The sequence below is a fragment of the Poromitra crassiceps genome, assembly GCF_964638095.1.
Source record: "Poromitra crassiceps genome assembly, chromosome: 4".
Lineage (NCBI taxonomy): Eukaryota > Metazoa > Chordata > Actinopteri > Beryciformes > Melamphaidae > Poromitra > Poromitra crassiceps.
The window spans coordinates 56045453-56072839 of NC_139626.1; the positions used below are offsets into that span (position 1 = coordinate 56045453).

Below are 27387 nucleotides of genomic sequence, written 5' to 3' on the forward strand. Positions count from 1 at the left end.
TAACGTATTACTTTCAAACAAAAGTAACTAGTAATATGTAGTATATTACATTTTGAAAGTAACTTGCCCAACACTGCAAATCAGATCGGGAGAACAGGTTTGTGAAATCACTTTCGCGTCATTACACCAGTCAGCCAGCTGTACAGCAGAGTCAAAGTAGAATAAAACAGGCGAACGCTATAGCAGGAAATATGTCAAAAACACATTACACTGATTACATCACATAGAATGGAAGAGAGATTGGAGAAAATGATTGTTGTATCAATTGTTTTGCAGGAGTAGGTCATTACCATTTCAAAAGGCATGTATATTTCATTTTTGAGCCAAACTTGTAGACATTACAGTCATGAAACACAGTCTGCATTAATTTGACAAGTAAGTAGCACTATGTACCTTTGCAGACGTGGCCTGATGGGGCCATGGTATTGCAGGTATTGCAGGTATTGGTTGAAATTGCAGAAAAATAAAATGAATAAAATGTATTGTAGTGTCACTGTCCACTGAGGCATGTTGACCGACTGGAGTCTGGCTGGACTGATGGGAAGCAGCCTGCTTCCACACACGCACGCACGCGCACGCACGCACGCACGCACGCACGCACACACACACACACACACACACACACGCACACGCATACGCACACACACATCAATAGAGAGGTGTGGTTTTGGTGGGCCAGCAGGCACTCCACTCCCAGTGCAGTTGTTGCCAAACTGTTGTGTTGTGGAATTGTGTTGAGGATAGACTCTGACAGGGACAATTTAAATCACATTAGCCTTTATTTGGACAATCACTAGTTATTAATATCTTCATATAACATACACTTTCATTTAAGTGACACATATATTTAGACTAATACACAGAGTTATTGTGCATACACAGACAGACAGGCACCATATTCCTATCTCACAGGCAGCCCTGTCATGGTGCTCTTTGCAGGGCCAGAAGAATGCTAGGTCATCTGCAGAAAGCTAGGTTGTCTACAGAATCCCTGCCATTATGTCAACGTCATGTCTGCAAAATGCCTTCAAAATATGTGGCAGGGCTGATGTCACCTGATGTGGGTCCTATACATGTCTGTGACTTTCTGTTCATTGTATGTAAAGCCTGTGTATCCATCCGTGAATATACAGGAGTGCATCTCTTGGCCAAGATCTATGTGAAATACATCATATCAGACGACTTCTTCCGACTCCTGGCTCCATCATTGAATTACAACTGGTTTTCTTCAAGTGGTTCACTGTTTACCTTTTTGGCTGTGGAATTCCATTCTATATCAGACTCCAATACATCAAGGCCAGAAACACACTGACTAAAGAGATCAGGGGAGCTAAGAGGCGCTAGGTTTTCAGACAATGACCCGGCGTCAGTGTGGAGAGGCCTAAAGGAAATCATTAACTACAAGAAGCCATCACCCCCCACTGCACAGAGCCCTCAGCTTGCAGAACAGCTGAATGGATTTTACTGGTCTTTTGATAAGCCTTTCACATCTATCTATATCTATATGATTCTATCATATCTAAGGGTAAAAGGGCGACCGTGACAATCTTCAACAGATCACTGGAGCTGTAACTATGGTACGCTAACGGTATCGAAGAAGGCCTCTATCACAGGATTAAATGACTACAGAGCCATTGTCCTGACGTCTGTGGTGAAATCCTTTGAGAGGCTGGTGTTGTCCCACCTGAAGGACGCTACAGGTCACCTGATGGACCCCCTGCAGTTTGCCCATGAGCTGTTGCCTCTGTGTAGAACTACTCTATTTCAGGGAACAGTTCATTAGCAAGCAATTATGGTGGCGTGGGATTCATAAAAATATATATATATTTCACAAAGTAATACAGGTTTTTACAAAAAACTAAAATTGTATTTGTTTACACAAGGACTAGTGTAAAAACATAACTTTTGTTTTGAGCTATTCATTTCATCACACTTTTACTTTATTTGATTTCTGATTCAGTGGATGAGTTACAACGTGATTTTTTTCTCACTTAGTCAAAAGATTAAATTATTATAGGGCTATTGTATGTATTAGATGGCTTTGAGTTAGCTGTGTTATGTGTTTTGTTGTTTTTTGCATGTCTAAGTGGTTGTGGGACATGTTTATTGTTTATTGTTTATTGTTTATTGTGGATCCCCATTAGTCTGCACCAAGGTGAGACTACTCTTCCTGGGGTCCAAACCGAAACACAGTCTCACAGAAAATTGTATAATACCAACGTTTTGGACCAACGTTGCTATTTTACAATTTCGGCTCGAAAATTGTAAAATAGTAACGTTCTGAGATTTTAGGGTTAGGATTAGAGTAGGGGGAGGGGTTAGAAACAGAAAATCTCCGTAAAACACGCCCAAACCACGCCCACCGCTGTAGACACATGTTACCATTTTACAATTTCTTAGCCGAAATTGTAAAATAGCAACGTTTGTCCACAAACGTTGCTATTTTACAATTTTTTTCCAAACACATAACATAAAAACATAATACAGTAACATTGCTGATAATTTTAACAACAAAGACAAAAAAGAGAGTGCATCAGCTCACTCTATTACAAATCATACATTTTAGAAGTTCATGAATTAGTACAGTGTAGTGTTATATAATATAACATAGCATATTGCAGTACAATACAATACAATTCAACATATGTGTACAATAATTAATAACCCAAAGTATCACATTATTCATCACTGCATGTTTTAACTTTTTTTTAAACAAAAATGTGTTACTTGCCACCGTTATATTACTAGGTAGATTATTCCAATACGCAGCTCTATACATTACCGTTCTTTTCAGAGCATTGCTTTTTGGTAGAGGTAGAGTGAATTGAGCATCTACTGCCTGTGTTGTAGTATAGCCATGTCTACTCTTAGTGGGGTACAGTTGTGAATGTAAGCCCTGTAGTTTCCCAGTGTTCCAGATGTTAAACAGAAAGGTTACCAAGCTGCATGCTATTCTTTGTTCCACTTTGATCCATGACAGTGCGGCATGCATCCCCTCTACACTGCTCCTCATAGAGCAGTGGAGAGTGAGGCGTGCCGCCCTGTTCTGGGCCAGCTGGAGTTTGGCCAGGTCTTGTTTAGAGGCGCTAGACCATACTGTTGGGCAGTAGTCTAGGCGGGATAAGACTAAAGATTGTGTCACCAGTTTAGCTGTACTACGAGTCAACATCAGATTAGCACACCTTCTGATCATTGAAGTAGTGCTGCTCATTCTAGATACCATGCAATTAATTTGTTTTGACCAAGAAAGCGTTTCATCAATTACCACCCCAATAATTTAGCATCTCTGACCTGTTCAATATCATCACTATCCAGAGTAAGATGTAGTTTTGGATTTGTTCTTAATGTGTATTTGGATGTAATCATTATACTCTTGGTTTTCCCAACATTTAACTTTAACTTATTTTCACTTACCCAGTTTGACACAATCTTTAACTCATCCTGCAGCATTTTATTAACAGACTCAGGATTCTTTGCCGCTATGTACATGGTAGTGTCGTCTGCAAAGATCTCCATTGCTGCATTATTCAGAATCAGAGGTAAATTGTTCACAAAAATGGAATACAGTAATGGACCAAGGCAACTTCCTTGGGGCACTCCAGCATGGAGGTTCCTCATCTCAGACAGTGTTCCATTGAACATTACGCATTGTAACCTACTTACCAAATAATTTCTCAACAATTTAATGGAGCTTCCTTTGAATTTATATGCTGCAAGTTTCATCAGCAGAAGCTCATGATCAATAATGTCAAACGCTGTGCTAAAGTCCAGAAGTACAGCACCAACCATTGACTTCTTGTCTATATGTTTAAGCCAGTTGTCAGTAAGTGATGTGAGTGTGATGTATGAGTATGAATGATACATGTGTATTTGTAAATGTGTATTTGTGTATATAATGTATTTTCTGAATTGAGGTATTGTAAAATATTAATCTGGACCCCAGGAAGAGTAGCTATACTGTTACAATACAGTAGCTATGGGGATCGAAACAAACAAACCAACAAACAAACCAACAAACAAACCTATATTATTCAACCATCCTGCAATGTGCTGCAAAATCAACATGGCTGCCCTGCAATTTGGTGATTTTCATTTGATCACCCTACACCCAAACAAGTTAGTGTGGACCTTGCACCCTAGCTTAAAGTGATAATACGGAAGACAACACCTACGGCCATGAGCAATAATTGCAGATGGGATCCACAGAGTGGCGCATATGTGACATGAAGGGTTTCTTCTTCTTCTTCTTCTTCTTAATACATTCAAGTAGGCCAGTGGGGGCGGTAATGCAACGCTTGGACGCCAACCGCGCACACATCTCAAAAGAAGAAGAAGTTGGTCTGCGGTAGTTAGCAGAGCTATATAATAGAAGAGTTGCGACATCTCATTCACTCAGTAGTGGAGGGTACACCGGGGGAGAGGGTGCGCCCGCCCCGGGCCCAATCCATAGTGGGCCCCCATAATTTTTTTTTTTTTTTTTTTTTTTTTTTTTGCAGGCCAGGCCAGGCCACCGGGCATCAGCCCGATGTGCCCGATTATGCAGTCCGCGCCTGTCTGTGTGTGAGAGAGGGAGACAAGGGGCAGACAGGGTGCTGTCTGTGACAGCCTGTCGCTGTCCATCTGCGGTGGTGCTGAACCGAGGGCTGTGCCTCGGTGCTGAAACATCTGAAGAGGCCTGGCTGGCAACCTGTGTTTTTCTTTTTCTTCTTCAGAACAAGCTTGTCTGCAAAGTGGCTTCACTGTAGGCTTTCTTTTTACTTGGCTCAATGAGTGACAAATTGGGTTTTCGGATATAGGGGCTATCAGCTATTTTACAGTTGTGACTTAAAATGACTTTATTTAATAAAGCCAGTGGTTTGAGTGTGAGAGGAATTCAATCAATAGACAATAACATTGGTGTGTTTAAAATGAGATATTCCACTAAATATGGCTAAAACATGCAAAAAAGGCAAATTTGTCTTCGCCTTGCGGCCAGCGGCGTGGGCCCCCCTAAAAGCTTCGCCGCCTCTGGGCTGATAGGGTCGCTCCGCCCCTGCATTCACTCCAATGGACCCGTTTTTGGATTAAGCAGCGCTGTCGGGTTGCAGCAGAATGGACAATGTGTGATGTACTTTTGAAAGGGTAACATGTTTAAAGAATCAAATTGTATATTATCAGCTTTATATTATGCATTAAAACGTAGCATGAGAGCCCTTCCCGGCTATACCCCCGCTATGTGAGTCATGCATTTTGGCCAAGGCCGTAGCCACCGATTCAACATTGGGGGGGGACGTCTGCTGGCTTCCGAAGGGCGGCGGCGAAAAATTTGGCCACTTTGTCGCCAAATTAGAGGAATATTAACATTAAGATTAGACTGTTGTGATGTCATTATTCACCTTTTCTCACTCACCTCCATGTCACCTCTCCCTGCCCGGGTTGTAGTAGCAGGCTCATTTTTAAAGCATAGAGCGAAGCTACTGATATCATATGAAACTAGAAGATCTAAGGCATCCATTGATACCAACCAGGACATGCTACCTTGTCAGCAAGGGGGGTAAATACCGCTCCAAACTTAGACAAAATTTTGGAAAGGGAAAAACGGACATGGCCATATTCAAAGGGGTCCCATGACCTGTCACCTCAAGATATCTGAATAATAATGGGTTCTATTGGTACCCCAGTCTCCCTTTACAGACATGCCCACTTTATGCTTATCCATTTTATTCTTCCAAAAAAATGCATGCATTATAAATGTGTTATTTTTGCCTATTCTGAATATTTCTGCATATAGGACCCCTAAACAATATTGGAATTGTCGAAATTGAGTGTGACTGAAAAGCTGAGAGTCGTGTAAATTCAATTAGCCCAATTGTATTCATGTGTGATGATGTTAGTCCACATATACATATGTGTCTTGTGTCTGGTATGTGTGTGTGTTGAGGCTCTACTTTAGCAATACACTCATGTAAATTGGTGGTATTTATTGCCATAGTAAATTTCACTTTGTATGTGTGTGTGTGTGGGGGGGGCACTTAAAGTCTGGGTCACCTCGGGGCATCACACAGTGTTAATCCGGCCCTGATGATGAGCGCATCTGAAATAGCTAGTCAGCATCTAACAAATCAACACAAGGTATCAGTTTACATAATAAGGATAGAACAATAGCCATCAAGAAAAGCACAGCAGCTCACAGTATGAATGAACTGCCCCTAATCAGACACACAGAGTGGTGGCATTTTCCAACATAACTAACAAGACCAACATCAGGACATCCAAACAAGTTCTGACAGAGAGCAATGTGATTGGACCACATTGGACAAATACATTTGCATACTTCTCCCAGGACGCATTGCTGCTTCTTCCTTCCAAACTTTTTACATGAAAGTAACTAACCAAATTAAATGTGGTGGGTGGAAATAATAATTAGCCTATTCTTATTTAAACATGCAGTTTTGAAACTGGGGGGGGGGGGGGGGGGACAATTCAAATCATGTGTGGAAAACATGAAGGTCATTAACAAATTGTATAGATGGAATGACCTGCGGTGCCTTTTTCTTGTAGTTGGTCAGATTCTTGAGTGACTTCCAGGCCGCAGACGAGTCACATTTATTAAATTGAGCCTCCGTTTTTACTTTGTAGTTCATTTTTACTCGCCTATAACTGGATTGCTTAGTTTTCGGTTAAATGCTTGGGTGACATTGCTATAGCTTACAGCTAGACCCAGGTAGCCTCTCTTATAGGCATTGGTCGGTGTGAGAATTAAAACATTGGTTTGATATTGCTCTTCACATCGAATCTAACCGGTATACCGAATTTTGACACTAGGTGTTGCACCTGCTGGGAAGAGGTGCTTCCCAGTTTAGGCGATAATTGACTGTAGTGCGACTCCAGTCCACTTGATGGCGATAATGCCCCTCTAAGCTGGTTTGCCAACCACCAATAACTAAAGAAGAAGAAGAACAAGCTGTTTTGTTTATTAAATGACCGTCTGCGAGATATAGTGTAATGAATGAATGATCATACTGTCAGCGCGAAGTTATGGCCCTCTAAGTATCAAAATTTGAACCGCGTTTTTCTCAGTTTGTTGTATGTTTGTTGTATGATGCCAAAGTTGCTATAGATGCATAGCAACTTTGGATAATTACCTGGGGATCGTATGGATTTGGCATGGATTTTAAAGACTCCTTTTCTACTGTTTTGGACACCAATCTTAACCAGGTGAGTGGTGATTAGTGTCCCGTTTACAGTATATTCTCCACTCAACTCAGTGCGCTGTCCACATCCCCCCCTCCTCTCGTTAGAACGTATTTTGGAGCATACACGTATTTCACGGAACACACAACGTTATGATCGCACGGTGAAACGTTAGGTTTAGTTCTAACACGTTATCATTGACAATGTGACAAACCCACTTTTATTACATAACGTACTGTGGAACATGCAGGTGGCTATACTTAGCTCATGAGCCCAGCTGACAGCAGGAGTCAGACAGACAGGGTGAAAGTTTCACGAACACGCACAACTTTATGATCGCACAGTGAAACGTGTTTAGAACACCTTATCACAACAAAACAGCATGTGGGACCAATGAACAGCTTCCCGCGGCATGTGTAATGTAATGTAGGTCAGCAGCCTCTGTCTGTCTGTGTGTCAGGCCAGCGTTAGGTAGAAATGGGACAGTAGGATTAGAGAAATACATTGTCGGTTTGACTGGTTAATGTCGAATCAAACCGGTTTAAGCTCGTACACCGGACCGGCAAAACCGGAAATCGACCCGTGCCTAGCCTCTCTCTCTGCTAGCCCCCGAGCATAGCGAGAAGAAGATCGGCTGCCCATGGCTTTACTCTCGGTGAAAATATTCACAGCAGCACAGAGGAGATTTGCTGCTTTAAAACTCATGTGAGCGCCTTTCCTATTCTGAACGAACCTCAGCAAGTATGCGAGTGCTGCTTGTAGTCAAGATGTTATTGAGCACGGTGCTGAGCTAACCAAGTTAGCCGACATCGTCAATATCATGCTAGCATGTCGGGAAGGGGATGCAAATAATGCTCCAAAGTTAGGCACATTTTTGGCGAGGGAAAAATGGACATGGCCATTTTCAAATTGCCCCCTCACAATTTTCACCTGCCCCCCTCAGTCACTTCATCCTGGAGCCGGGCCTGGCGCAAGGAGAAGATCATAATAAAACATTGTGCCTCCCCCCCCCCACACACACACGCATTAAAAATACCCCACGCTGGATCGGTTTGCACGTTAGCTTACAATGCACCTGTTTTGTGCAGTAAAAAAATGACTAAAGTGAAATCATAAAGTGTTGCAAACGCATTTCTTGTGGCCATCCACAAAATGTATGGATTTGAAGAAACATGACGTCTCACAGACATGTGAGGGATCACAGGCACACACCTTTTCTTATATAGCCAACCTCAATAGGGGTTGCTTCTGTCAGGGATCAGAGAGGACTCTGTCCCCATCGAGACCTCTCACCTGACATTCATTGTTTCATAAAACCTGGGTTATATTCATAACCCAGAGTTTTACAGTGTAATACTACTCAGGACGCCTTTCTTGGAAATGAGAATAACTTTATTTATTAAAATTTTAATTAGAATCATGAACAATGAGGAAGAAATAATCAAACCGTAAAAACGTATAATCAAATCATTCAGAAACATCAAACATTACACACAATGAGTGATCAAAGAACTACAACTTTTGATAGGAGTAAAAAAAATTATCAAACATAAAAAATCAAATCTTTCAGAAACATCATCAAACATTACAAACCGTACATGGGTTAGGTGTGGTAGCCTGCAAAAACCCTTTACATGATGAAAATTTGACGTTTTATTTCTTTCCCCATAGAAACTCTCCCCTATATATAAGTTTTTGAATGACTGAGATAGCTCTCTCAGATCAAAACGTATAAGTATGTTAATCGGTTATGTGTCTAAAAGTAAAAAAACTGGCTTTAAACATTCTCAAACATTCTATTTTATACCGTGGCATTCCACCAAAGCCATCTCAAAATAAATAATTTCCCCTTATGCAAATAATGATTCAATATTCACCATGATGTACTACGGAAATGAAAGTAACCAAATCACTCAAAATCTCAAAATACCTGAAAAACTAATTTTCGACCTCCTTGGGCTCATTACCAACAATGTGAGTCAGCGGCATGTAAAGGGTTCTCCCAGACCACCACATATATCAAACACACCAAAATGTTGAATACAAATCAGACTGTTGATCAAACATTCAGAGTGATTAAACATTAAAGATCAAATCATCCAGAAACATCAAACATTACATACATCAGAGCTTAGATTTTTCTTATATATCAGACAGTTTTGTCTTTCCTACCTGACATGTTACGACAGTAACACTTCCGTCTTCATCAGAGGCGTCACTAGATGATGTGTGACGACGTGACATCTAGTGACGTGTGTGAAGTGTTACCGTCGAAACATGTCAGGTAGGAATGACAAATCTGATATATAAGAATAATCTACACTCTAATTACAGTATAAACACAATGAACCCTTTTGGATTATTACATACATCATGTTTAAAAAAAAAAGTGATCAAAGAACTACAACTTTTGATGATTAACCTAGAACACTAACGTGATTTAAAGTCACACCATCACTAACGTCGGGTGTATTTCACCCGATGCAATATACCCCATAAAACATACTTCTCATCAAAATATCTTAAAGTACAACAATACATGGCAAATTGAGGTACTGTTCTTTTGTTTTTAAATGTGAAATATCACAAAAAACACAAAAAAGTTTATTATGGGAGACACTAAAAAAAATATGTCAAATTCGGGAAAAATTAGGTAATTGTTATAAAAAAAATCGCCCCTTCCCCCCCCAAAAAAAACAGGAGCTCCCAACTTCTCCTTCAGTCCACCCATTCATGGGACTTGTGTGGTGGAAAAAAAAAAATCACCACAATACCATTAACCCTAACCCGAAGATATTTTACCCTCTATCACTAACGTCGGGTGAAAATCACCCGAACACGTAGCCGGTAGAAAAAACCATGAATGGGAGCAGGGAAACAAACCTACATTCAATGACGTCAGTGAGCATCCTGAAGGTACCTAAGGACCCGCCCACCTCAGACAGCAGCAAGACAATGAAAATCACGTGAATTCAATTGTCCGGGTGAAAATCACCCGACGTTAGTGTTCTAGGGTTAAAAGAATGATCAAACATAAAAAATCTAATCATTCAGAAACATCAAACGTCTACTAAATACAACATGTGGTGAACAGGTCATGTACGTTTGATCACCTTTATGGCATGAGTCAAAACTGTGGTTCCTAATTATATTATATATTATTAATGTACTTTAATATACATTTAATGTAAAACTGTGCATCTTCAGTGGTAACCTCATGCTGCACCAGCGGGCATGAATCAAATCTCCAACTAATAAAAGACAACGGTCAAAGATGAATACTTCTGTCAGTGCTCCTGACCAAGGCACTGGCAAAAAGAACTGGAGTTGGTCCCCGGGCGCTGCACTGCGGCTGCCAACAGCTCCTGGTTCTAGGAAGGTTCCTAGTAGAGGGATGGGTCAAATGCAGAGGATGAATATCCCCATGGGGACAATAAAGGATAACATAACCAGTGTTGGGAAGTAACGAGTTACTAGTTACTCGTTACTGTAATATTATTACTTTTTCCAAGTAACGAGTAGTGTAACAAATTACTATAGAATATAAGTAATAATATTACAGTTACTTCAAGATAAACGAGCTTGTTACGTTAGTCGTTACATCTTTTGTTGAGTCCATTCTGTGATGCCGCTGCGCTGCAAAACGACACGCAGTCGGCATTCACTGATCACAAGCAGCATGGCTTCTAACGCTCCCAAAACAAGGTGACGTCACCGCAGAGCACATTCAGAGCACCAGGCAACAGGCAGGCACACCTCCCTCTCTGTCCTGCTGAGCCGAGGAGGAAAATCTGTGGCTGGATATATTCCCATGACTTTGTTTTTGTCGGGAAGAAAGGTGACACGATTGAACATCAAAGTCAAATGTAAACGGTGTCCAGGACAGGTAGGCTACTAACACTCTTTCCAGGCCCGCCGCACCCCATTACGCAGAGTACGCAGACTGCGTAGGGCATCATGTGACTGAGGGCACCAAAAAAAAAAAAAAAAAAAAAAAAAAAAAATTTTTTTTTTGGTGCCCTCAGTCAGGCCACTCACTGAACAGCAGGCCAGGCGCTGCCTACTGGTTTACTAGTGGTTTTATTACTTTATTCAGGGTTAAAGTGGGTGCATCTCATTGTAAAATTGGAGTCGGCCCAAATTGGGCTTCAAACGGGCCAAATTGGGCTTCAAACGGCCCAAATCTGGCTTCAACCGGCCCAAATCTGGCTTCAACTGGCCCAAATCTGGCTTGAAACGGCCCAAAATCGGGCTTCAAACGGCCCAAATCTGGCTTCAAACAGCCCAAATCTGGCTTCAAATGGCCCAAATTGGGCTTCAAACAGCCCAAAAAATTCGCCGCCGCCCTTCGGACGCCGGCACACACGTCAGCCCGTATTGGCCTGGCCTGCTTGGTATCTAATGCCTGGCCTGAATTATGATCCCAGTCCGCCCCTGCTTGCATGTACAGTTTGACAATCGCTTGTTTGCTGACATGTACAGTAATTCTAACAATTGTTTGTTTGCCACAGGTAATGTAATGTGAGATACACTAGTATCGTTCATAATTAATGATTTTGCAGTATTTCGTTTGACAGTTATTGAAAGTTTTGCGGGGGGGGGGGGGGGGGGGGCACCACAAAACAATTACGCTTAGGGCACCCAAATGGCCAGCAGCGGCCCTGACTCTTTCCACTGTGAAAAACACGAGCTCAAACTTCCTAACGTTAACGTTACGAGACGAGAGGACAGCACAACAGAAACCGGAAAACTGTTAAAATACAGAGATAACGTAAAAACTCACAAGCTGGTGGACATCAAACATTGCTGTTATTATTGTCAGGTTATGTTGCAGAGCTAACGTTATTTGTGACACAAACTTGTTAAGCAAAGATGTAGCCTATACGTATTGAGTTTGCATTGGCAGTGCATACTGCATTCTATAAAACAGAAGCTGTTTAAAAGATTGCATCTTGTCAGTCATCACTTTGAGCCAGGTGTGTCAAGCATCTCTGTAGGAAGCTGTGCTCTGGCAAAGCGATTAGTTTAAATGGAACGGCACATAATAGACCTAGTTCACACATTCGCACCGCAAAGTCTGCATTTTGATGAGAAAAACGCCATGGGCCTTTTTCACAACGGCCATTTGTGTCTAGAAGACAGAGTATACACAGGTGCAACCAACTAACTAATTAGGGCTCCAGCACTGGAACACCTAAATGGACTGGAAGTTGGAAGCCCTAATTAACATCTTGGTGCACCTGTGTTACCTCCTGCCTTTTAGACACAAAATCGCTGCAGTGAAAAAGGCCTATTGCCATTTGTGTGGAATGTAACGGAAAAGTAATATAACGAGTATCTAACAAATTACTTTTGGCATGGAGTAATAAGTAAAGTAATAATATTACTTTTGAAAATAGTAACGAGTAATATGTAATATATTACTTTTTTAGTAATGAGTGCCCAACACTGAACATAACTAACCTAAAATATAATATAGATTTTTTTTTTTACAATCCCACCCCTCTACTCTTCCCATCCCTTAAAATGGCCGTTCCTTCCCTAACCGATCTCCCATCAGTGATGATGACATCAGTGATGTCATCCGTGATGATGTCATCCGTGATGATGTCATGGAGCAGGCAAGGCCGTGTAGCGGCCAAGCTTCGTATGCGACGCGCAGTGGGCGAGCTACAGGGCGGGTGAGGCCGTGAGCCTTCACAGCGGTCGAGACTATGAATCGAGCGTGCGAGATTGCTAGTATAAATAAAAACTACATACATAGTTTTTACAACATAAATAGTTTAATGTTTGGACTTCCAGACATTTTTTCATAAAACCATGAATTCTATGATATTAGCCATTCATCCTGGAGTTAAGGCTTCCAATTTGCAGATTTTACTGGTTTCCACTTGATTTCCTCAGCATATGGATCTATTACATGAAATTGATCCCTATACTGTACCAAACATGGGTAAATGGTGGGAAATGGTAGCCTGGGTCCAGACCCTTGAATCCACCCACTCCACGGAGTTGAGTTTGGCTGCTCTTGGTCTGGCATCGTCATATACAAATGCCTTTCCTCTGGCTTTCCAACCCTCCGAGCCAATAAGCACCGAGTGGGACTAACGATTGGCCAATCAGCGTCAATAAATAGCCCAAAGGGCGGGACCGGCCATTGTCAAGTACGGTTGTCAAGATTGCGCCGAGGAGTAAACAACAATGGCTGCGGCCGTTCCCTGCTGTCGAGGCTGTTTTATATTGATTACAAGTACCAATTACTTTGAAATCTGAGCGGCACACTGCTTGGAGGGCATTGATTCAAAGGGGGGATGTTTTGGTAACGCTTTATATTAAGGTTATATTAATAAGCGTTAATTAATAGGTAATAAGGCCCTTATAAGCAGGGGTGAAAGTGGATAAATTCTTGCCGGTACTACTACCCCAACCTTCATCGCGTCATTGTTCGCGTCCCGCCCCAGCTTCATGCGTCCCTGAACACACGCATATATTTTAACACCTGTATGGTGTAGAAATTAGAAACACGTGACATCATAGTCTAGACCAAATTATTTTTTTAAATGGTGCATGTTACTATTTAATCTGTATAGTGTGGCACCCTTGTGCTTGTGCTTGTAAGGTCGTAAATTAATTGTGAAAATGAATAAGCTCCAAAATAGCTCTTCTTGCATTTGTGTGGACTTTATCATTGGGATTTTCCTTTAAATTTGACACTGCACAAAGGAAATGGATCAAAACGGATCAAACTCAATCTTGTTGCTAATATTTTAGATACCACACTGTGAGAATCCCACCCAACAAGAAAATAACTTTGCATTCACTGTGAAACACAGTGAAAAACATTGTTGTTTACATGAAACAAACCGGCATTTAAAGGGTTAAAATTCTGAAAATGAATAAACATTGATGAGATGAGTATGTTGAGATCTGAAGTTGTACTTAAAAGATGTAGCCCCCCAAAAATGGAAGAATCATTTTTCACCCTCCCTCGTCCTTCGTTAATTAAGAGCGTGACTGCATGGGTTACCTAACCAACAATGACAGTAACAATAGATGCAAAAAAAAGTCACCTGCAAGTTTATGCTTGCCGAGTTTCCCCTGGTGTTCGAACCTGTGGACAGACAGCACAAAGGTTGTGTGTGTGTGTGTGTGTGTGTGTGTGTGTGTGTGTGTGTGTCTGTGTGTGTGTGTGTGTGTGTGTGTGTGTGTGTGTGTGTGTGTGTGTGTGGGTGGGCGCACGCACGCACGCGTGTGTGTGGTAGCCTCGCTTGCCAGACTCTCCCTACAACTGTGTGTGCGTGGGTGGGCGCACGCGCGCACGCGTGTGTGTGGTAGCCTCGCTTGCCAGACTCTCCCTACAACGGGGTAGAGTCTGGCTGCTCCTCTACCTCCGCTACCTCCACTCTGGTATAGCGGGTGGAAATGGCTCTGTTTACCTTTACAACTATCCACCAAAAGTACCAAGCAGGCCTCATTGTACAATCCAGATTCAATCGTTTCCAGCATGTAGCAACGAGCTAGCATTGTTGCAGATGTTTCACAGCGGCGCAGGCATTTGAGGTGGACAGATTCGTTACGGAGGGAGCGGAAAGGAAATCCATAAATGGTCACAGCCGGTCAGTCAGAGTGGGTTTGAGCCAATGGCAGAGTTTGCAGGGAGCTGAAACGGCTTTTCCTCCGCTGCCGACTGAAATGGTCGGCACCAATGGCAGAGCTTATACCAGCAGCCTGTTTCCATGCCAGACTTGTCACGGCAGGGAGGGAAGTCTGGCAAGCGGGACTAGTGTCTGTGTGTGTGTGTGTGTGTGTGTGTGTGTGTGTGTGTGTGTGTGTGTGTGTGTGTGTGTGTGTGTGGTAACTCACCATCACGTTCCCTCTTTGTCTTCCATTTGTAGAGCAGCAGCAGACTGACAGACAGCAGCCCAACGGCCACAGCCACAGTCACACCCACGACCAACACCAGAAATCTGGGCTCACCTGGGCGAGAGAGATAGAGGGAGAGTGGAGAGGAGGAGAGAGAGGGAGAATGAGAGCAAGTCAGAAAGAGAGAGAGAGAGAGAGAGAGAGAGAGAGCAGGAGATGGTTTCAAAGTGGGAGGCGGGCCTCCAGGGGGGCTACAAACAGTTTCAGGGGAGGCTCAGTGATTAGAAGTGAAAAAATATTACATTACATTAGTTATCAAAAGGAGATCACATAGAACAGCCAAAATGAGTGTGATTTGATTAAACAGATTATTAACACGTCGTTGGCAGTCAACAGCTGGATTCTGAAAACGTGTTAACACGTCGTTGGCAGTGAACGTGTTAAGAGTTATAGTAGTTTTGTAGAATTTTACTGTTTTTCCCACTTCCCCAGAGTCAGAAACAAATAAATGCCTTCCCAGCAAACATTTGCAACGTCACCAGACAAGCAAATTCCAGTCCGTCATCTACCCAGAAAGTCATGCCGCTGCTGGCCACAAGGTGAGGTTGTCTCCACGTTCCCCCAAAGTCCAGACTATCTTTCTTAATTATTTTTAATAACTCTACCTGCTAGAGCGATTAGATGGGTAGGAGAAGTTGTAGCTCCTAATGGGTTCCTGGCAGTGGCGGACTGCATAATCGGGTACGTCGGGCAAATGCCCGGTGGCCTGGCCTGGCCTGGCCTGGCCTGCCAATTTTTTTTTTTTTTTTTTTTTTGCAGGCCAGGCCAGGCCACTCACTGAACAGCAGGCCAGGCGCCGCCTACTGGTTTACTAGTGGTTTTATTACTTTATTCAGGTTTAAAGTGGGTGCATTCCATTGTAAAATTGGACTTGGCCCAAATTGGGCTTCAAACGGCCCAAATTGGGATTCAAACGGCCCAAATCTGGCTTTAAACGACCCAAATAGGGCTTCAAACAGCCCAAATCTGGCTTTAAACGACCCAAATAGGGCTTCAAACGGCCCAAATCTGGCTTCAAATGGCCCAAATTGAGCTTCAAACGCCCCAAATTTTTCGTCGGCGCCCTTCGGACGCCGGCACGCAGGTCGGCCCGTATCGGCCTGGCCTGCTTGGTATCTAATGCCGGGCCTGAATTATGATCCCAGTCCGCCCCTGGTACCAGGGAGTATGTGCAGACTCGCTTCTTGATATCACAAATGCACGCACGCACACACACGCATACGCATACGCACACACACACACCGCACACACACACACACGCACACACACACACACACACACACACACACACACACACACACACTCGGCAACAAGCTCCAGTCTCACAACCACTGGCACTCATTCAGGAAAACTTCAGCAAGATTGCAGTTTACAGCAATTGTGTGTATGTGTGTGTGTGTCTGTGTGTGTGTGTGTGTGTGTGTGTGTGTGTGTGTGTGTGTGTGTGTGTGTGTGTGTGTGTGTGTGTGTGTGTGTGTGTGTGTGTGTGATGATAGAGATTGACAGGATGTGAAGGTAACTCACTATCACTTCCCCTCTTTCTGTTCCATTTGTAGAAATTTGTTTTAGCCAGATTTATAGAAAATGCCTGGTGACTAAGACAGGGAACATTGTACCCAGTATAATTGTTTCTGGAAAGTGAATGTCTCAGTGAAATGCCTTTTCTTTTCTTTTCTTGATTCTGTACAAAGGTATATTATGATGTGTTGTGTGGCCATCTTGGCGATTGTAAATATGATATAGTGTCTTGTAAGCCCATAGCCTACGGGCTGGGCACCCAGGTGCATGACACTTAAATAAAAATATCAATCAATCAATCAATCAATCAATCAATCAATCAATCAATGTAGAGCAGCAGCAGACTGACAGCCAACAGCACAACAGTCACAGACACAGTCAAAACCAGGAAGTCACATGGACGAGAGACTTAAAAGGAGAGTGGGGAAGAGGGGAGAGAGAGTGAAGAAGAAAGAGAGCAAGTCAGAGAGGGAGAGCTAGGTAGATGTGTGGGTGCAAAAAGATGAAGGGAACATAATATTTGTAGTGTATTGGGTTCCTTAGCACCACCTGGTGGTGATTTCAAATAGTTGTATTGCATTCAGTGTATAGACAGCCAAAGTGAACATTATTTCCTGCCTTTCTCTACCAACATCTGAAAAAATATGAATGGTGGTTAACGAGACGTTACTTTTTTGTATTCCGTTTGAATTGTGCCACGGAGTACACATGTACATTTTGTCAATCTAAAAGATAACTACGCATGTTGAGAAAGTTGCAGTTTGTCCTGAAACTGAAACTACAATATATGTCACACCATCAACAACATGGTCGCCATTATACACATTGTAAATCTGTCTATCATCCAATCAAAGGTCCCAGAGGAATATAAAAAAGCTAGAGTGACTGCCCTTTACAAGAAAGGCAGTAGAATCAAAGTACAGAAGATCAATGTAATTACAAGCCTGTGTCTATTTTAAGTGTTCTACGTAAAATCTTAGAGAGAGCAGATTTTTAATGATGTTAACCAGTTTAATATTTTATATGATTTTCAATCAGGTTTTCGACAGTCGCACACAACGGATACTTGTTTGACCTTCTTAACTGATTTGATCAAGAAACAAATTGGGCACAAAGGGGTACGGTGGCGCAGTTGGTAGCGCTGTCGCCTCACAGCTAGAAGGTCCTGAGTTCGATTCTCGCCTGGGACGCTGTGGGCGCTGGAGTTGTGTCCCCCCCATATCTTCAGTGCCTACTGCCCAGGTGGGTTATCTCGTCCAAAGGGCCTTTCTGTGTGGATTTTGCATGTTCTCCCCGTGCTCCCCAGGGGGTTCCTTCGTACATAACCCCCCCACTAAAAACATGCAGAAGATCGTCATCCGACCAGTGACGACAACATCCGAAGTTGGTCCCCGGGCGCTGGAAAGAAAAAGCGACCACTGCTCCTGGCCTGCCCCCCGGAGGAAAGGACAAGCCAGGATGGGTCAAATGCAGAGGACAAATTTCACCGGCCACCGTCAGCATGAGTGTGTTTGTGGGCGCATGCATGTCTTGGTGTGTGACTGTGTGACAATAAAAGATGGGCTTGTCCGTCACTGTGTTTTAACTGTGTTTTTAAATTGACCGTGGAGAATTGTGGAATGGCAATGCCCGACTTACAAAAAGCACTTGACACTGTCAATCACCCCCTTTATTTCTGTACGCAGATGACTCCGCCTTGATGGTAACCGGAGAGTGCTTAGAATCAGTTAGATCATCACTAAAGAGCTTCATAATGTACTGTATGGTTATGCAACAACAAGCTATCCCTACACTTACGAAAATCTGAATGTATTGTCTTTGGATGGAGGTATAAATTAAGAGACCAACCCAGTTTTCCGGTGGAATGTAATGGTATTAAGCTACAGGGAGTGTTGTGTAACATCTCTGGGATAAGGGGACCAGATTTCTGAAATGATCACAAAACTCACACATCGGATCGTGTCACGCTTTTGATGTGATGGATTGGATCATTTTTGGGATCCGCAATTCTTTTAATTAATTTTATTAAAGCATTTTTTGTTTTGCAAAAGACATAATATTTCTCAGACTGTAGAGATACTTCTGTGTTCCTCATGTAGTAAAATACATGATGAATGTATCTTTCTCAGACTGTAGACATACCATACTTCTGTGTTCCTCATGTAGTAAAATACATGATGAATGTATCCTTCTCAGACTGTAGACATATACCATACTTCTGTGTTCCTCATGTAGTAAAATATATGATGAATATATCTTTCTCAGACTGTAGACATACCATACTTCTGTGTTCCTCATGTAGTAAAATACATGATAAATGTATCTTTCTCAGACTGTAGACATACCATACTTCTGTGTTCCTCATGTAGTAAAATACATGATAAATGTATCTTTCTCAGACTGTAGACATACCATACTTCTGTGTTCCTCATGTAGTAAAATACATGATAAATGTATCTTTCTCAGACATACCATACTTCTGTGTTCCTCATGTAGTAAAATATATGATGAATATATCTTTCTCAGACTGTAGACATACCATACTTCTGTGTTCCTCATGTAGTAAAATACATGATAAATGTATCTTTCTCAGACTGTAGACATACCATACTTCTGTGTTCCTCATGTAGTAAAATACATGATAAATGTATCTTTCTCAGACTGTAGACATACCATACTTCTGTGTTCCTCATGTAGCAAAATACATGATAAATGTATGTTTCTCAGACTGTAGACATACCATACTTCTGTGTTTCCTATCAGTCGACTTCTCTCCCTCATGAATTCCATTCATGATGAGATTATCTGATCCAGCGCAGCTGTCTTGGATTACTCTTTAAGACACTAACTAGCACCACCTGGGTGCAATTGTGCCTGCACGCTGATTGGCCGGACTCGGCTATATAATATACTCTCAGGTGCGGCGCCCTTGCTCTTCTGATTTCCAGCAAGCAGACATGTTGTCATGTGAGACTGAAGTAGACGTGTGTAGGACAGAGAAGGAAAAAGCATAGCCATGGCCTACTTACTTAGGCCCCTCTCAGGGAGCATGCTTTGTAGTGTTGTCCACACACTTACTTGACTGTTGTGTTGCTGTGACTGGAATTCGCCCACGGCGGAGGAACGTTGCAGCAGCAAAAGCAGGCTGGGGCAGGCCGGCGGCAGCTGTAGCAGCGAGTCTGTGGTCCGTGTGCTGTCCTGTAGTCCATAGATGAACTCGCCCAAGGCGGGGGAATATATGGACGGACCTCAGTCATGCTTAGTCATTCATATAATTTTATGACTATGTGTATATATGTGACACACGCAAAGCAAACTCGCCTACTAGCTTCCTCAATGGGAAGTAAACTGCAATAAAATGAGTTAAGCTAGACTGCGTTAGTTGTGACACTTCCTGGGGGAAGTTTCAGAATAAAAGAAGAGAAATGTTAGGGTTGTGCTACAATCCAGGTTTTATGAGTGAGAACGAGAGCTCTCATTTGGTTCGAAATGAAGTAAAACCTCCCTTTTTCTGCAGATTATCCTGTAAACAGTGTTGACATGAGATCCCTCCTTTTCAGATAAACTCTGGTAAAAGAGGGGAAACGAGACAAACTTTCCCTGAACAGGGTGCGTACATATGTATGAATTAAATACAAAAATTACAATGAAACGAAAAGATATATATAAACATTATGCATGTGGTCAATCCCTGCATCAGACTCTGGCTTCAGAAATGTTCACATGATAAGATGCCAGGAGTGATGTATCTTGAAGATATTTGATAGAAGTGTGGGATGTTTGTAAATGTTAAAGAAGGCATCAAAACTCTCCACTAGGGTTTGTCTCTGTTGTTGTGTTCCCATGGGGGGGCATTGTGTGTCAAATATGTGGCATGGTTCACACACACACACACACACACACACACACACACACACACACACACACACACACACACACACACATAATCAATTATTAATAATAATAATAATAATAATAATACATATTATGTAGATGTGTATATACTGTATATTGGGGATGTATGTAAGATAGTACATTGTCAGTGACAGCACCTGTTGTTGTGCTAAAATAACCCGTTATTTGGCTTCCAAGTTGAACATATTATGAGGGATAAGTGGTGCCATTGGGCATGTCCCCGATGGTTCATAATAGCATTCATGTATATTATGTATACTATGCTGGTTGAAGGAAGCAGAGGAGAGGGCAAATCCTGTAGGCATTAGTATCTAATGACATTGCAGAGTAGGGAGATCATTCCCTGTGTCTCTGGCAGAGTGAGCCCTACTTAGAAAGAATACACTCCCTCCCCATCTCTCATCAACTTAGGCTGTTAAAAGTTGACAGGTTGGATAAGGATGCCTAGAGAGCGGGGTCATAAAGCCAATGTAAGGCTTAATATTGCTCGGGGCTGGACCGAGCATGCATGGCCAGCCAGGACCCGGCTCCTGCATGAATTGAACCTGCCAATTGGAGTGAGGGAGTAAAGGGCTTTAGCATTCCTCATTAACATTCTGCCACTTTCATTGGGCGACCTCAGCAGGCAGCCAAAAGGGAAGTGTGTCGGAATGACCAAGTGCATGGAGGGGCAGTCTCATCATCCCATTCCTGGGCTAACTCGCTAAGCTGACTCTTAAATGAGTGGTGCTCTTGTAATGGCCTCCGTGTGCGGAGGCATTGGGAAAGAGAAAAGACAGGGTGCCTCAGTGCTGACACACACTACTACAGATGCAATGTGTCTCAGCGCCATCATGCATCCGGCCTGTCACTGGATTTGCCTTAGACACACGCCACTGAAGTGTGCGATGTGTTCAGAGTCTGGCGTACTTGCAGCTACCAGCTTGCATGTGGACAGCCGGTGCATAGACGGAAATAAGGAAGAATGTGTGTGTGCAGGCAGAGCAGAGTAGAGGAGGAGGAGGAGGACTGTGCCCCTGCCTCTTCTGAATATACGCCCAGTGCTCCATGCCATTGAGGTTGTAGTCAGTGCATGTGAGAATTGTTGCTGGGCCTAATATAGAGAGCGTGTCTTGACCAGCTACTCTATTGTAAAGTGCCTTTAGATAACTTTGTTATGATTTGGCGCTATATAAATGTGAAATGAGTAATGGATTGATTACTTATTGCCTGCCATATACCTTAAGGATGATGGGAATTCTTTCCCTCACTCCTGGGTGATAAGCCGCCCTCTGGGTTGCTTGTCCCAGTAGAAGGCCCTAGTGTGGGGACCAGGGTTCAGCTAGTGCCACTTGTCACCACTCCAGATAGTGAGATGGGTTTGGCGACGCTGTTGACACAGTTCATCAGCGGCTCAGCACCTATGACACACCACTCTAGTCAGTGTGTGTGTAAAGAGGCTAAACATGCATTCCCAGAGATGATGCCGCTCTCATAACACAGCCCCCCTGCTGCCTCCCATGACAACACGCTCCTGGGAGAAGGGGTAAATGTAGAGCTCTCCTGGCAAAGAAGGCCATCAGGGAGATGCAACAGAGCGATTGTTCCTCCACATTCTGAGTGAAGATGGAGACTGATTATGTCAAAATGGTTTCCCTTACTTCTGGATGACAAGCCTCCTTTAGGCTTTGCTTGTCCCAGTTAGGTTGGGGAGCAGGTCCATACCTGCGATGCATCAAGTCAGTTGCTGCTTATTAACTGCTCTCCATATTAAGGTCTGGTCCGAGGTCCACACCAGTCAATCTTTAACTGTGCCCTGCCACCCTCCTCAGGATGGTAAAGCAGCTGGCTGAGTGGGCGTTCACTCTTATGTAACATCGGGCCCGGACAGTGTATCTTAATCGGACATGTGCCCGCAGGGCGACAGCCTCTGTCCGTCACAGACCAAGCTGCCTTGAGTGACCAGTCTCCCAGGCTGGGCTCTTTTATTTGGCATTGGGGATCGGAGGTCAGAGCGGGAAGAGTTTCTCGAATACCTGGAAGACAAGCCGCCCTTGGGCTTGCTTGACCCATTTCTCATTGGAGGGGGTTCCAGTGACACAGATAACGAGCAGATGTGCTGCAGCTTGAGAGCTTTACATGCAGCTCACTCTATTTTGCCTCAGTGGCAGCCACACACCACTCCAGGTAGTGCGATGTGTCGGCAGCAATGGTGACGGGTCTGTGTTCGTCGCACACACACAGCCGGGCTCACCGTGCCCTAGCCTGCCACCGGCCTTGCCTTGGTACCTGTTGGGTAGTAGGGGAGTAACCACGCGGTGCCCTGGCTCAATTCCCACAGAGACCTACTTTCATTCATGGCCACCTCATCATCCCTTGTTCTCTAATTGGCACATTCATTCTCTGCACCGTGCAGCTGACGTGTGGTGAGCGTTCTGGTGCCAACTGGCTGTCGTCATAGACATAAATAATATGGACGTAGCTATCCTATTAAATTTCTTCTCCCTGGCAGAGTTCAAACGTTGGCCATCACAATCTTGATTTTTCATCAGCAGAGTGGGAGGGAATGGGTTGAGTCCTTCCACACCTCACGTGAGATGGGAGTTGTTATGAAAAGGTGAAATTAGTTATATAGACCAAAACCGTGTTTTGCCCTTCACTGGAAAGATGTTTAATCCTGTTACAAAAGTTGGGCATTTTAACACATTCACTGCCAGCCGTTTTTCAATACTGTAGTTAGCTTCTGAGGTTTTTTTTGAGGATTCTGGCTCATTTTACAAGAGCCGAGGATTCTTTTCTGCTTGGACTTTGTGAACACAAAGTTCACAAAAGTACTAATAGAATGTGTGCTTTCTCTGTCTAAAATAGTTAGTTTGTAGAGTTAGTAGTTATGTAGATATTAGCCGTTGAGTACAGCATGGTTTCAGAGATTTTCAGAAAGTTTTGAGATAAATGGATTTTTAGAACCACCTCACGTGCCTGTGATTATGGGTGCCCTTGGGCAAGTCTGTATACTGTGTTTGTGTGTGTGTGTGTGTGTGTGTGTGTGTGTGTGTGTGTGTCTCCAAACTCCTCCCTCCTTAGGTGTGTCTCTGGTGGCTTTGCAGTGTTTTGTCACAGGCGAGTTTCTGTTGCCTCACAGATCCCAAAAAAAGAGAGGGGAATCGCAGGAGCAGGGAAGAGGAGAGGAGAGGCGAGGGGGGGGGGGTTAGACATGGGAGAGAAATTCCTTTGCGATCCCCTTCTTCCAATCTTGAGGCGTACTCCGCTCTCGGTGTGTTGCTGCTGCTGCTGCTGCTGGCGGCGCGGCCGGGCTCGTTCGTTTCTTGGGGTGTGGGTTGAGAGCTTTGATGAAGCTTTTGCGATTCTGGTCTTATTTATGCTCAAAGGTACTCGAGTGTGTGTGTGTGCGCGCGTGTGTGTGTGTGTGTGTGTGTGTGTGTGTGTGTGTGTGTGTGAAATCGAAAGCGTTTTCGCCAAGCCATTTCCTTGAGAATGGCTTCCTCCCGCAGCTGTTTTTGGTTGGCTTTCTCTCTGTCGGAGGAGCACTGTCGCCACTTAGTTGGTCGGTAAAATAGATTATACACATTCAATACCTCCAATATTTTTATAGGAGACGTGGGGGGCATTGATCCACGTAGCACCGTCAATTTTTTTTTTTGACGTCTCAACTCGTCATTGGCAGTGAACCGTTGGATTGTGTTTGACGAGTCAACTCGCCATTGGCAGTGAACGTGTTAACATGGGGGGATTGCCTACTGCCCCTGATGCACCACTCTAGAGAGGGTGATATGGGTTCAGCCTCTCTGTGGACGAGTCTGAGGTACCTGCAGCTTACAAGCTTTGCACAGAGGCAGTCCGGTTCACCAGGCCCAGATGCCGGATATCCTTCTCCCCTCAGGGACATGGAGGTAGAACCATCGGCTTGTCAGCGGGTTCTCCCGCCCACGGTTTTGCTTGAGGTCGGTCCAGTATGTCCGCCTCTTCAAAAGGTGCCTCTTCTGTAAGGCCTGGAAGACAAGCTGCCTTTGGGCCTTGCTTGTTCCAGTCTGGTTGAGGACCAGGGTGACCGTGAGATCGTGCCCCTGCCTTAGGGCTGAGGTCTTCCATGGTGCATTATGCCCCTGGCTCTTTTGAACATGCAGCACAGTGCTCCTGGCCCTTCAGAACATGGGGACTGTTGCTGCGTATTGCCTGCTCCCCGCTTTAAGTCTGGTCCGAGGCTCAAACCAGTCAGTCTGTCAGACTGGCCCTTCCACCCTCTCCAGGATGGTGAAGCAGGGCTGAAGTGGGCAGTCACTTGTGGCCGTTGGGCCCTGACAGTGCAGTTCCACTGGACACGTGCCCGCAGGGCAACGGACTCAGTCCATTACAAACTGAGCTACCTTGGGAAACCAATCTCCAAGGCAGGGCTCTCTCATTGGTTTGTGGATACAAAGGGTGGAGCATGAATTTTTCCCTGACTCAAGAGACAAAGAGGGAAAAAAGGGGAAGACAAGCCGCCCTCAGGCTTTGGTTATCCCAGTTTAATTTGGAGGATGGTGCCTCTGCCTCTTGGGGTCGATGGCATCCACAGCGCATTGGTGCCCACGTTTTTTTGCAGGCACGCTCAGGGTGGCGTTGCCTCCCAAGCTTGGATTTGCCCGCAGAGGGATCTGCAGGTATATGGGCTGCGCTAGCTCTCGGTGGGACCAATGCCATTGTATCGACAAGGGCAACGCCTTGTATTGACCAAAGAAGGAAAAATAGGAGTCGTGAGCTCCATGCCCTTCGGTGCATAGGACTGTTGCCGCTTACTGCTGGGTGAAGCTGGGCTGCTGCTGTGCCCGTGCCCTGCATTCCACCCTAATGGCGGGTTCACACACACGCCTAGAGCGACGCTTTAAGCAACGCTTAAGCTACGCCTAGGCATATAGGCATTGCTTCATGCACGCTAGGCGCCTATTTGCGTTCACACAGGACGCCACACTGAAGCCCCGCTCTGCACTACGCTGATCACATGAGCAGTGGTTTTTTACACTTTAGATCTGATTTATAGCATGGGTGAGTAGCTAATATAAACCTCTTTTTTATTGTAATGTGCAAGTGACGATGTCTGTCTATTTCCTGGCCCGCTGTAATTGTTATTTTCCCTCGGGTAATCATGTGACTATGAGTCATCAACACTGAGTGATACATGCATTGAGACAGGGGGGGTATATATACATCTGACAGAAAAGACGTTAATAGAGGAACACATGAAGGACAGCTCTCCTACTATGCACTCGTTAATTCGCCTCCACCCTCCCTTTTGGGCAAACTCGGTAGAAAATATGGCCCAAGTCCGTCAGAAACAACAGCCAGCTTGACAGTTCAGCGCGCCTAGACGCTGAAAAATAGAACAGACGCCTAAACGATAAATGCAGCGCAGCGCGAGCGTGGCTTCAGCGCAGCAGCGGTATGTGTGAACGCTCTCGTCTGTTAACAAGGACGCCTAAATTTTAGGCGTTGCTTAGGCGTTGCTTAAAGCGTCACTCTAGGCGTGTGTGTGAACGTGGCGTAAGGCCTGATCTGAGTCCCGTGTCAGTCAGTCTATGGAGCTGCAGCCTTCACCCTCCTCAAAGTTTCCTTAGTGATGAATTACTAAGTCACTAATGCCTCTGGGGTCATGACTCTTACGCACGAACACACTAGGCTCCCAAGGGAGGTCTTCTGTGAAGCAAGCATTGTTACCTGGCTTTCCACCCAATTGCAGCCGGCCTTAGCAATGGTGAGGTCCGCTAAGCCCTGGTGGCACCTTGTGCCTGGGCTAGGGGTGTGTGCATATGGAGTATTTTGTCATTGTTTGTGCACAGAGGTAGCTCTGGTGGTGGTGTGTCTCATTCGAGTGCAATGGCCACTTCAGGCTCCCGGAGGAGCAGATACGTCTGCATGGTTTCCTCACCGCGTGTCTTACAGAGGAATCTCATCACGAATGGAATTCATGAGGGAGAGAAGTCGACTGATAGGAAACGGATGGTTACGATGTAACCCAGGTTTCCTGAGGGAGACTGCTCTGCCTGCAAGAAGCTGCTCCGAAACAGGCTTCCAATCAGATTAAGCAAGGGCGCCGCACCTGAGAGTAGATTATATAGCCGAGTCCGGCCAATCAGCGTGCAGGCGCAATTGCACCCAGATTTTAGATTTCAACTGAAATCGTCGGAACACAACAAAAACAAATGGCATGCTGCTAGCCTACTCAATGTGCTGTCTTCAGAGCTTAGTTGAATCTAGCAACGCTGACAGCGCTTCATTGGTTGTGACTCACACAGGGCCGCGGGAAGTAGGGGTGCTGCAGGTGCTGCAGCACCCCCTAGATTTTTTCCACAAAAATAAATAAATAATAATAATAATAATAATTTACAAATATAATTAAAAATATTTTGCAGTGCACTATGTTCCTTGTTTAAGAATCTTTCTGGAAATCTTTCTGGAAATGAAAATGTAGCCTATTTAAATAGAATTATCAACAATAACAATCAAGGAAGTTACATGCTTGTAGGCTAGAGAAGAAGAAGAAGCGCGCATGCTCTGTTGAACCAACCAACAACCAATACGAATTGTTTAATCTGGCAATAAAGAAATGTGAACTTGACATGCTATTTTAATAGCCTACTCAAAAATGCACCTCCCACTATACAGCAAAGAGAGGAGTCAATGTTTCTTGATATATGCCATTCAGATCAGAATAATTAGTCTAGTCATTAAGTTTGCTGATATTATTTCATCATGTTAAGTCTGTGTCATGTTCACTGGTGTATTCAGAGCAAATAGGGAGATATAGAGCATTATCATCATGCTATATATCTCCCTCTTTGCTCTGAATGAGTGAGAAAAGGAGAAAATACTGAATAATGACAT

At 44.0% G+C, this 27387-nt stretch overlaps 1 protein-coding gene across 1 annotated transcript in view; it reads right to left on the reverse strand.

Annotated features, from left to right (window-relative positions):
* Positions 1 to 24618, reverse strand: part of LOC310775854 (venom factor-like) — a gene marked incomplete at both ends in the record, with an annotated part of 96400 nt that extends 71782 nt beyond the window's left edge. The window contains 1 exon segment of the mRNA XM_083635980.1: positions 24458 to 24618. Coding sequence (XP_083492106.1) covers positions 24458 to 24618 — 161 coding nt within the window.
* Between the last annotated feature and the right edge of the window lie 2769 nt (positions 24619 to 27387).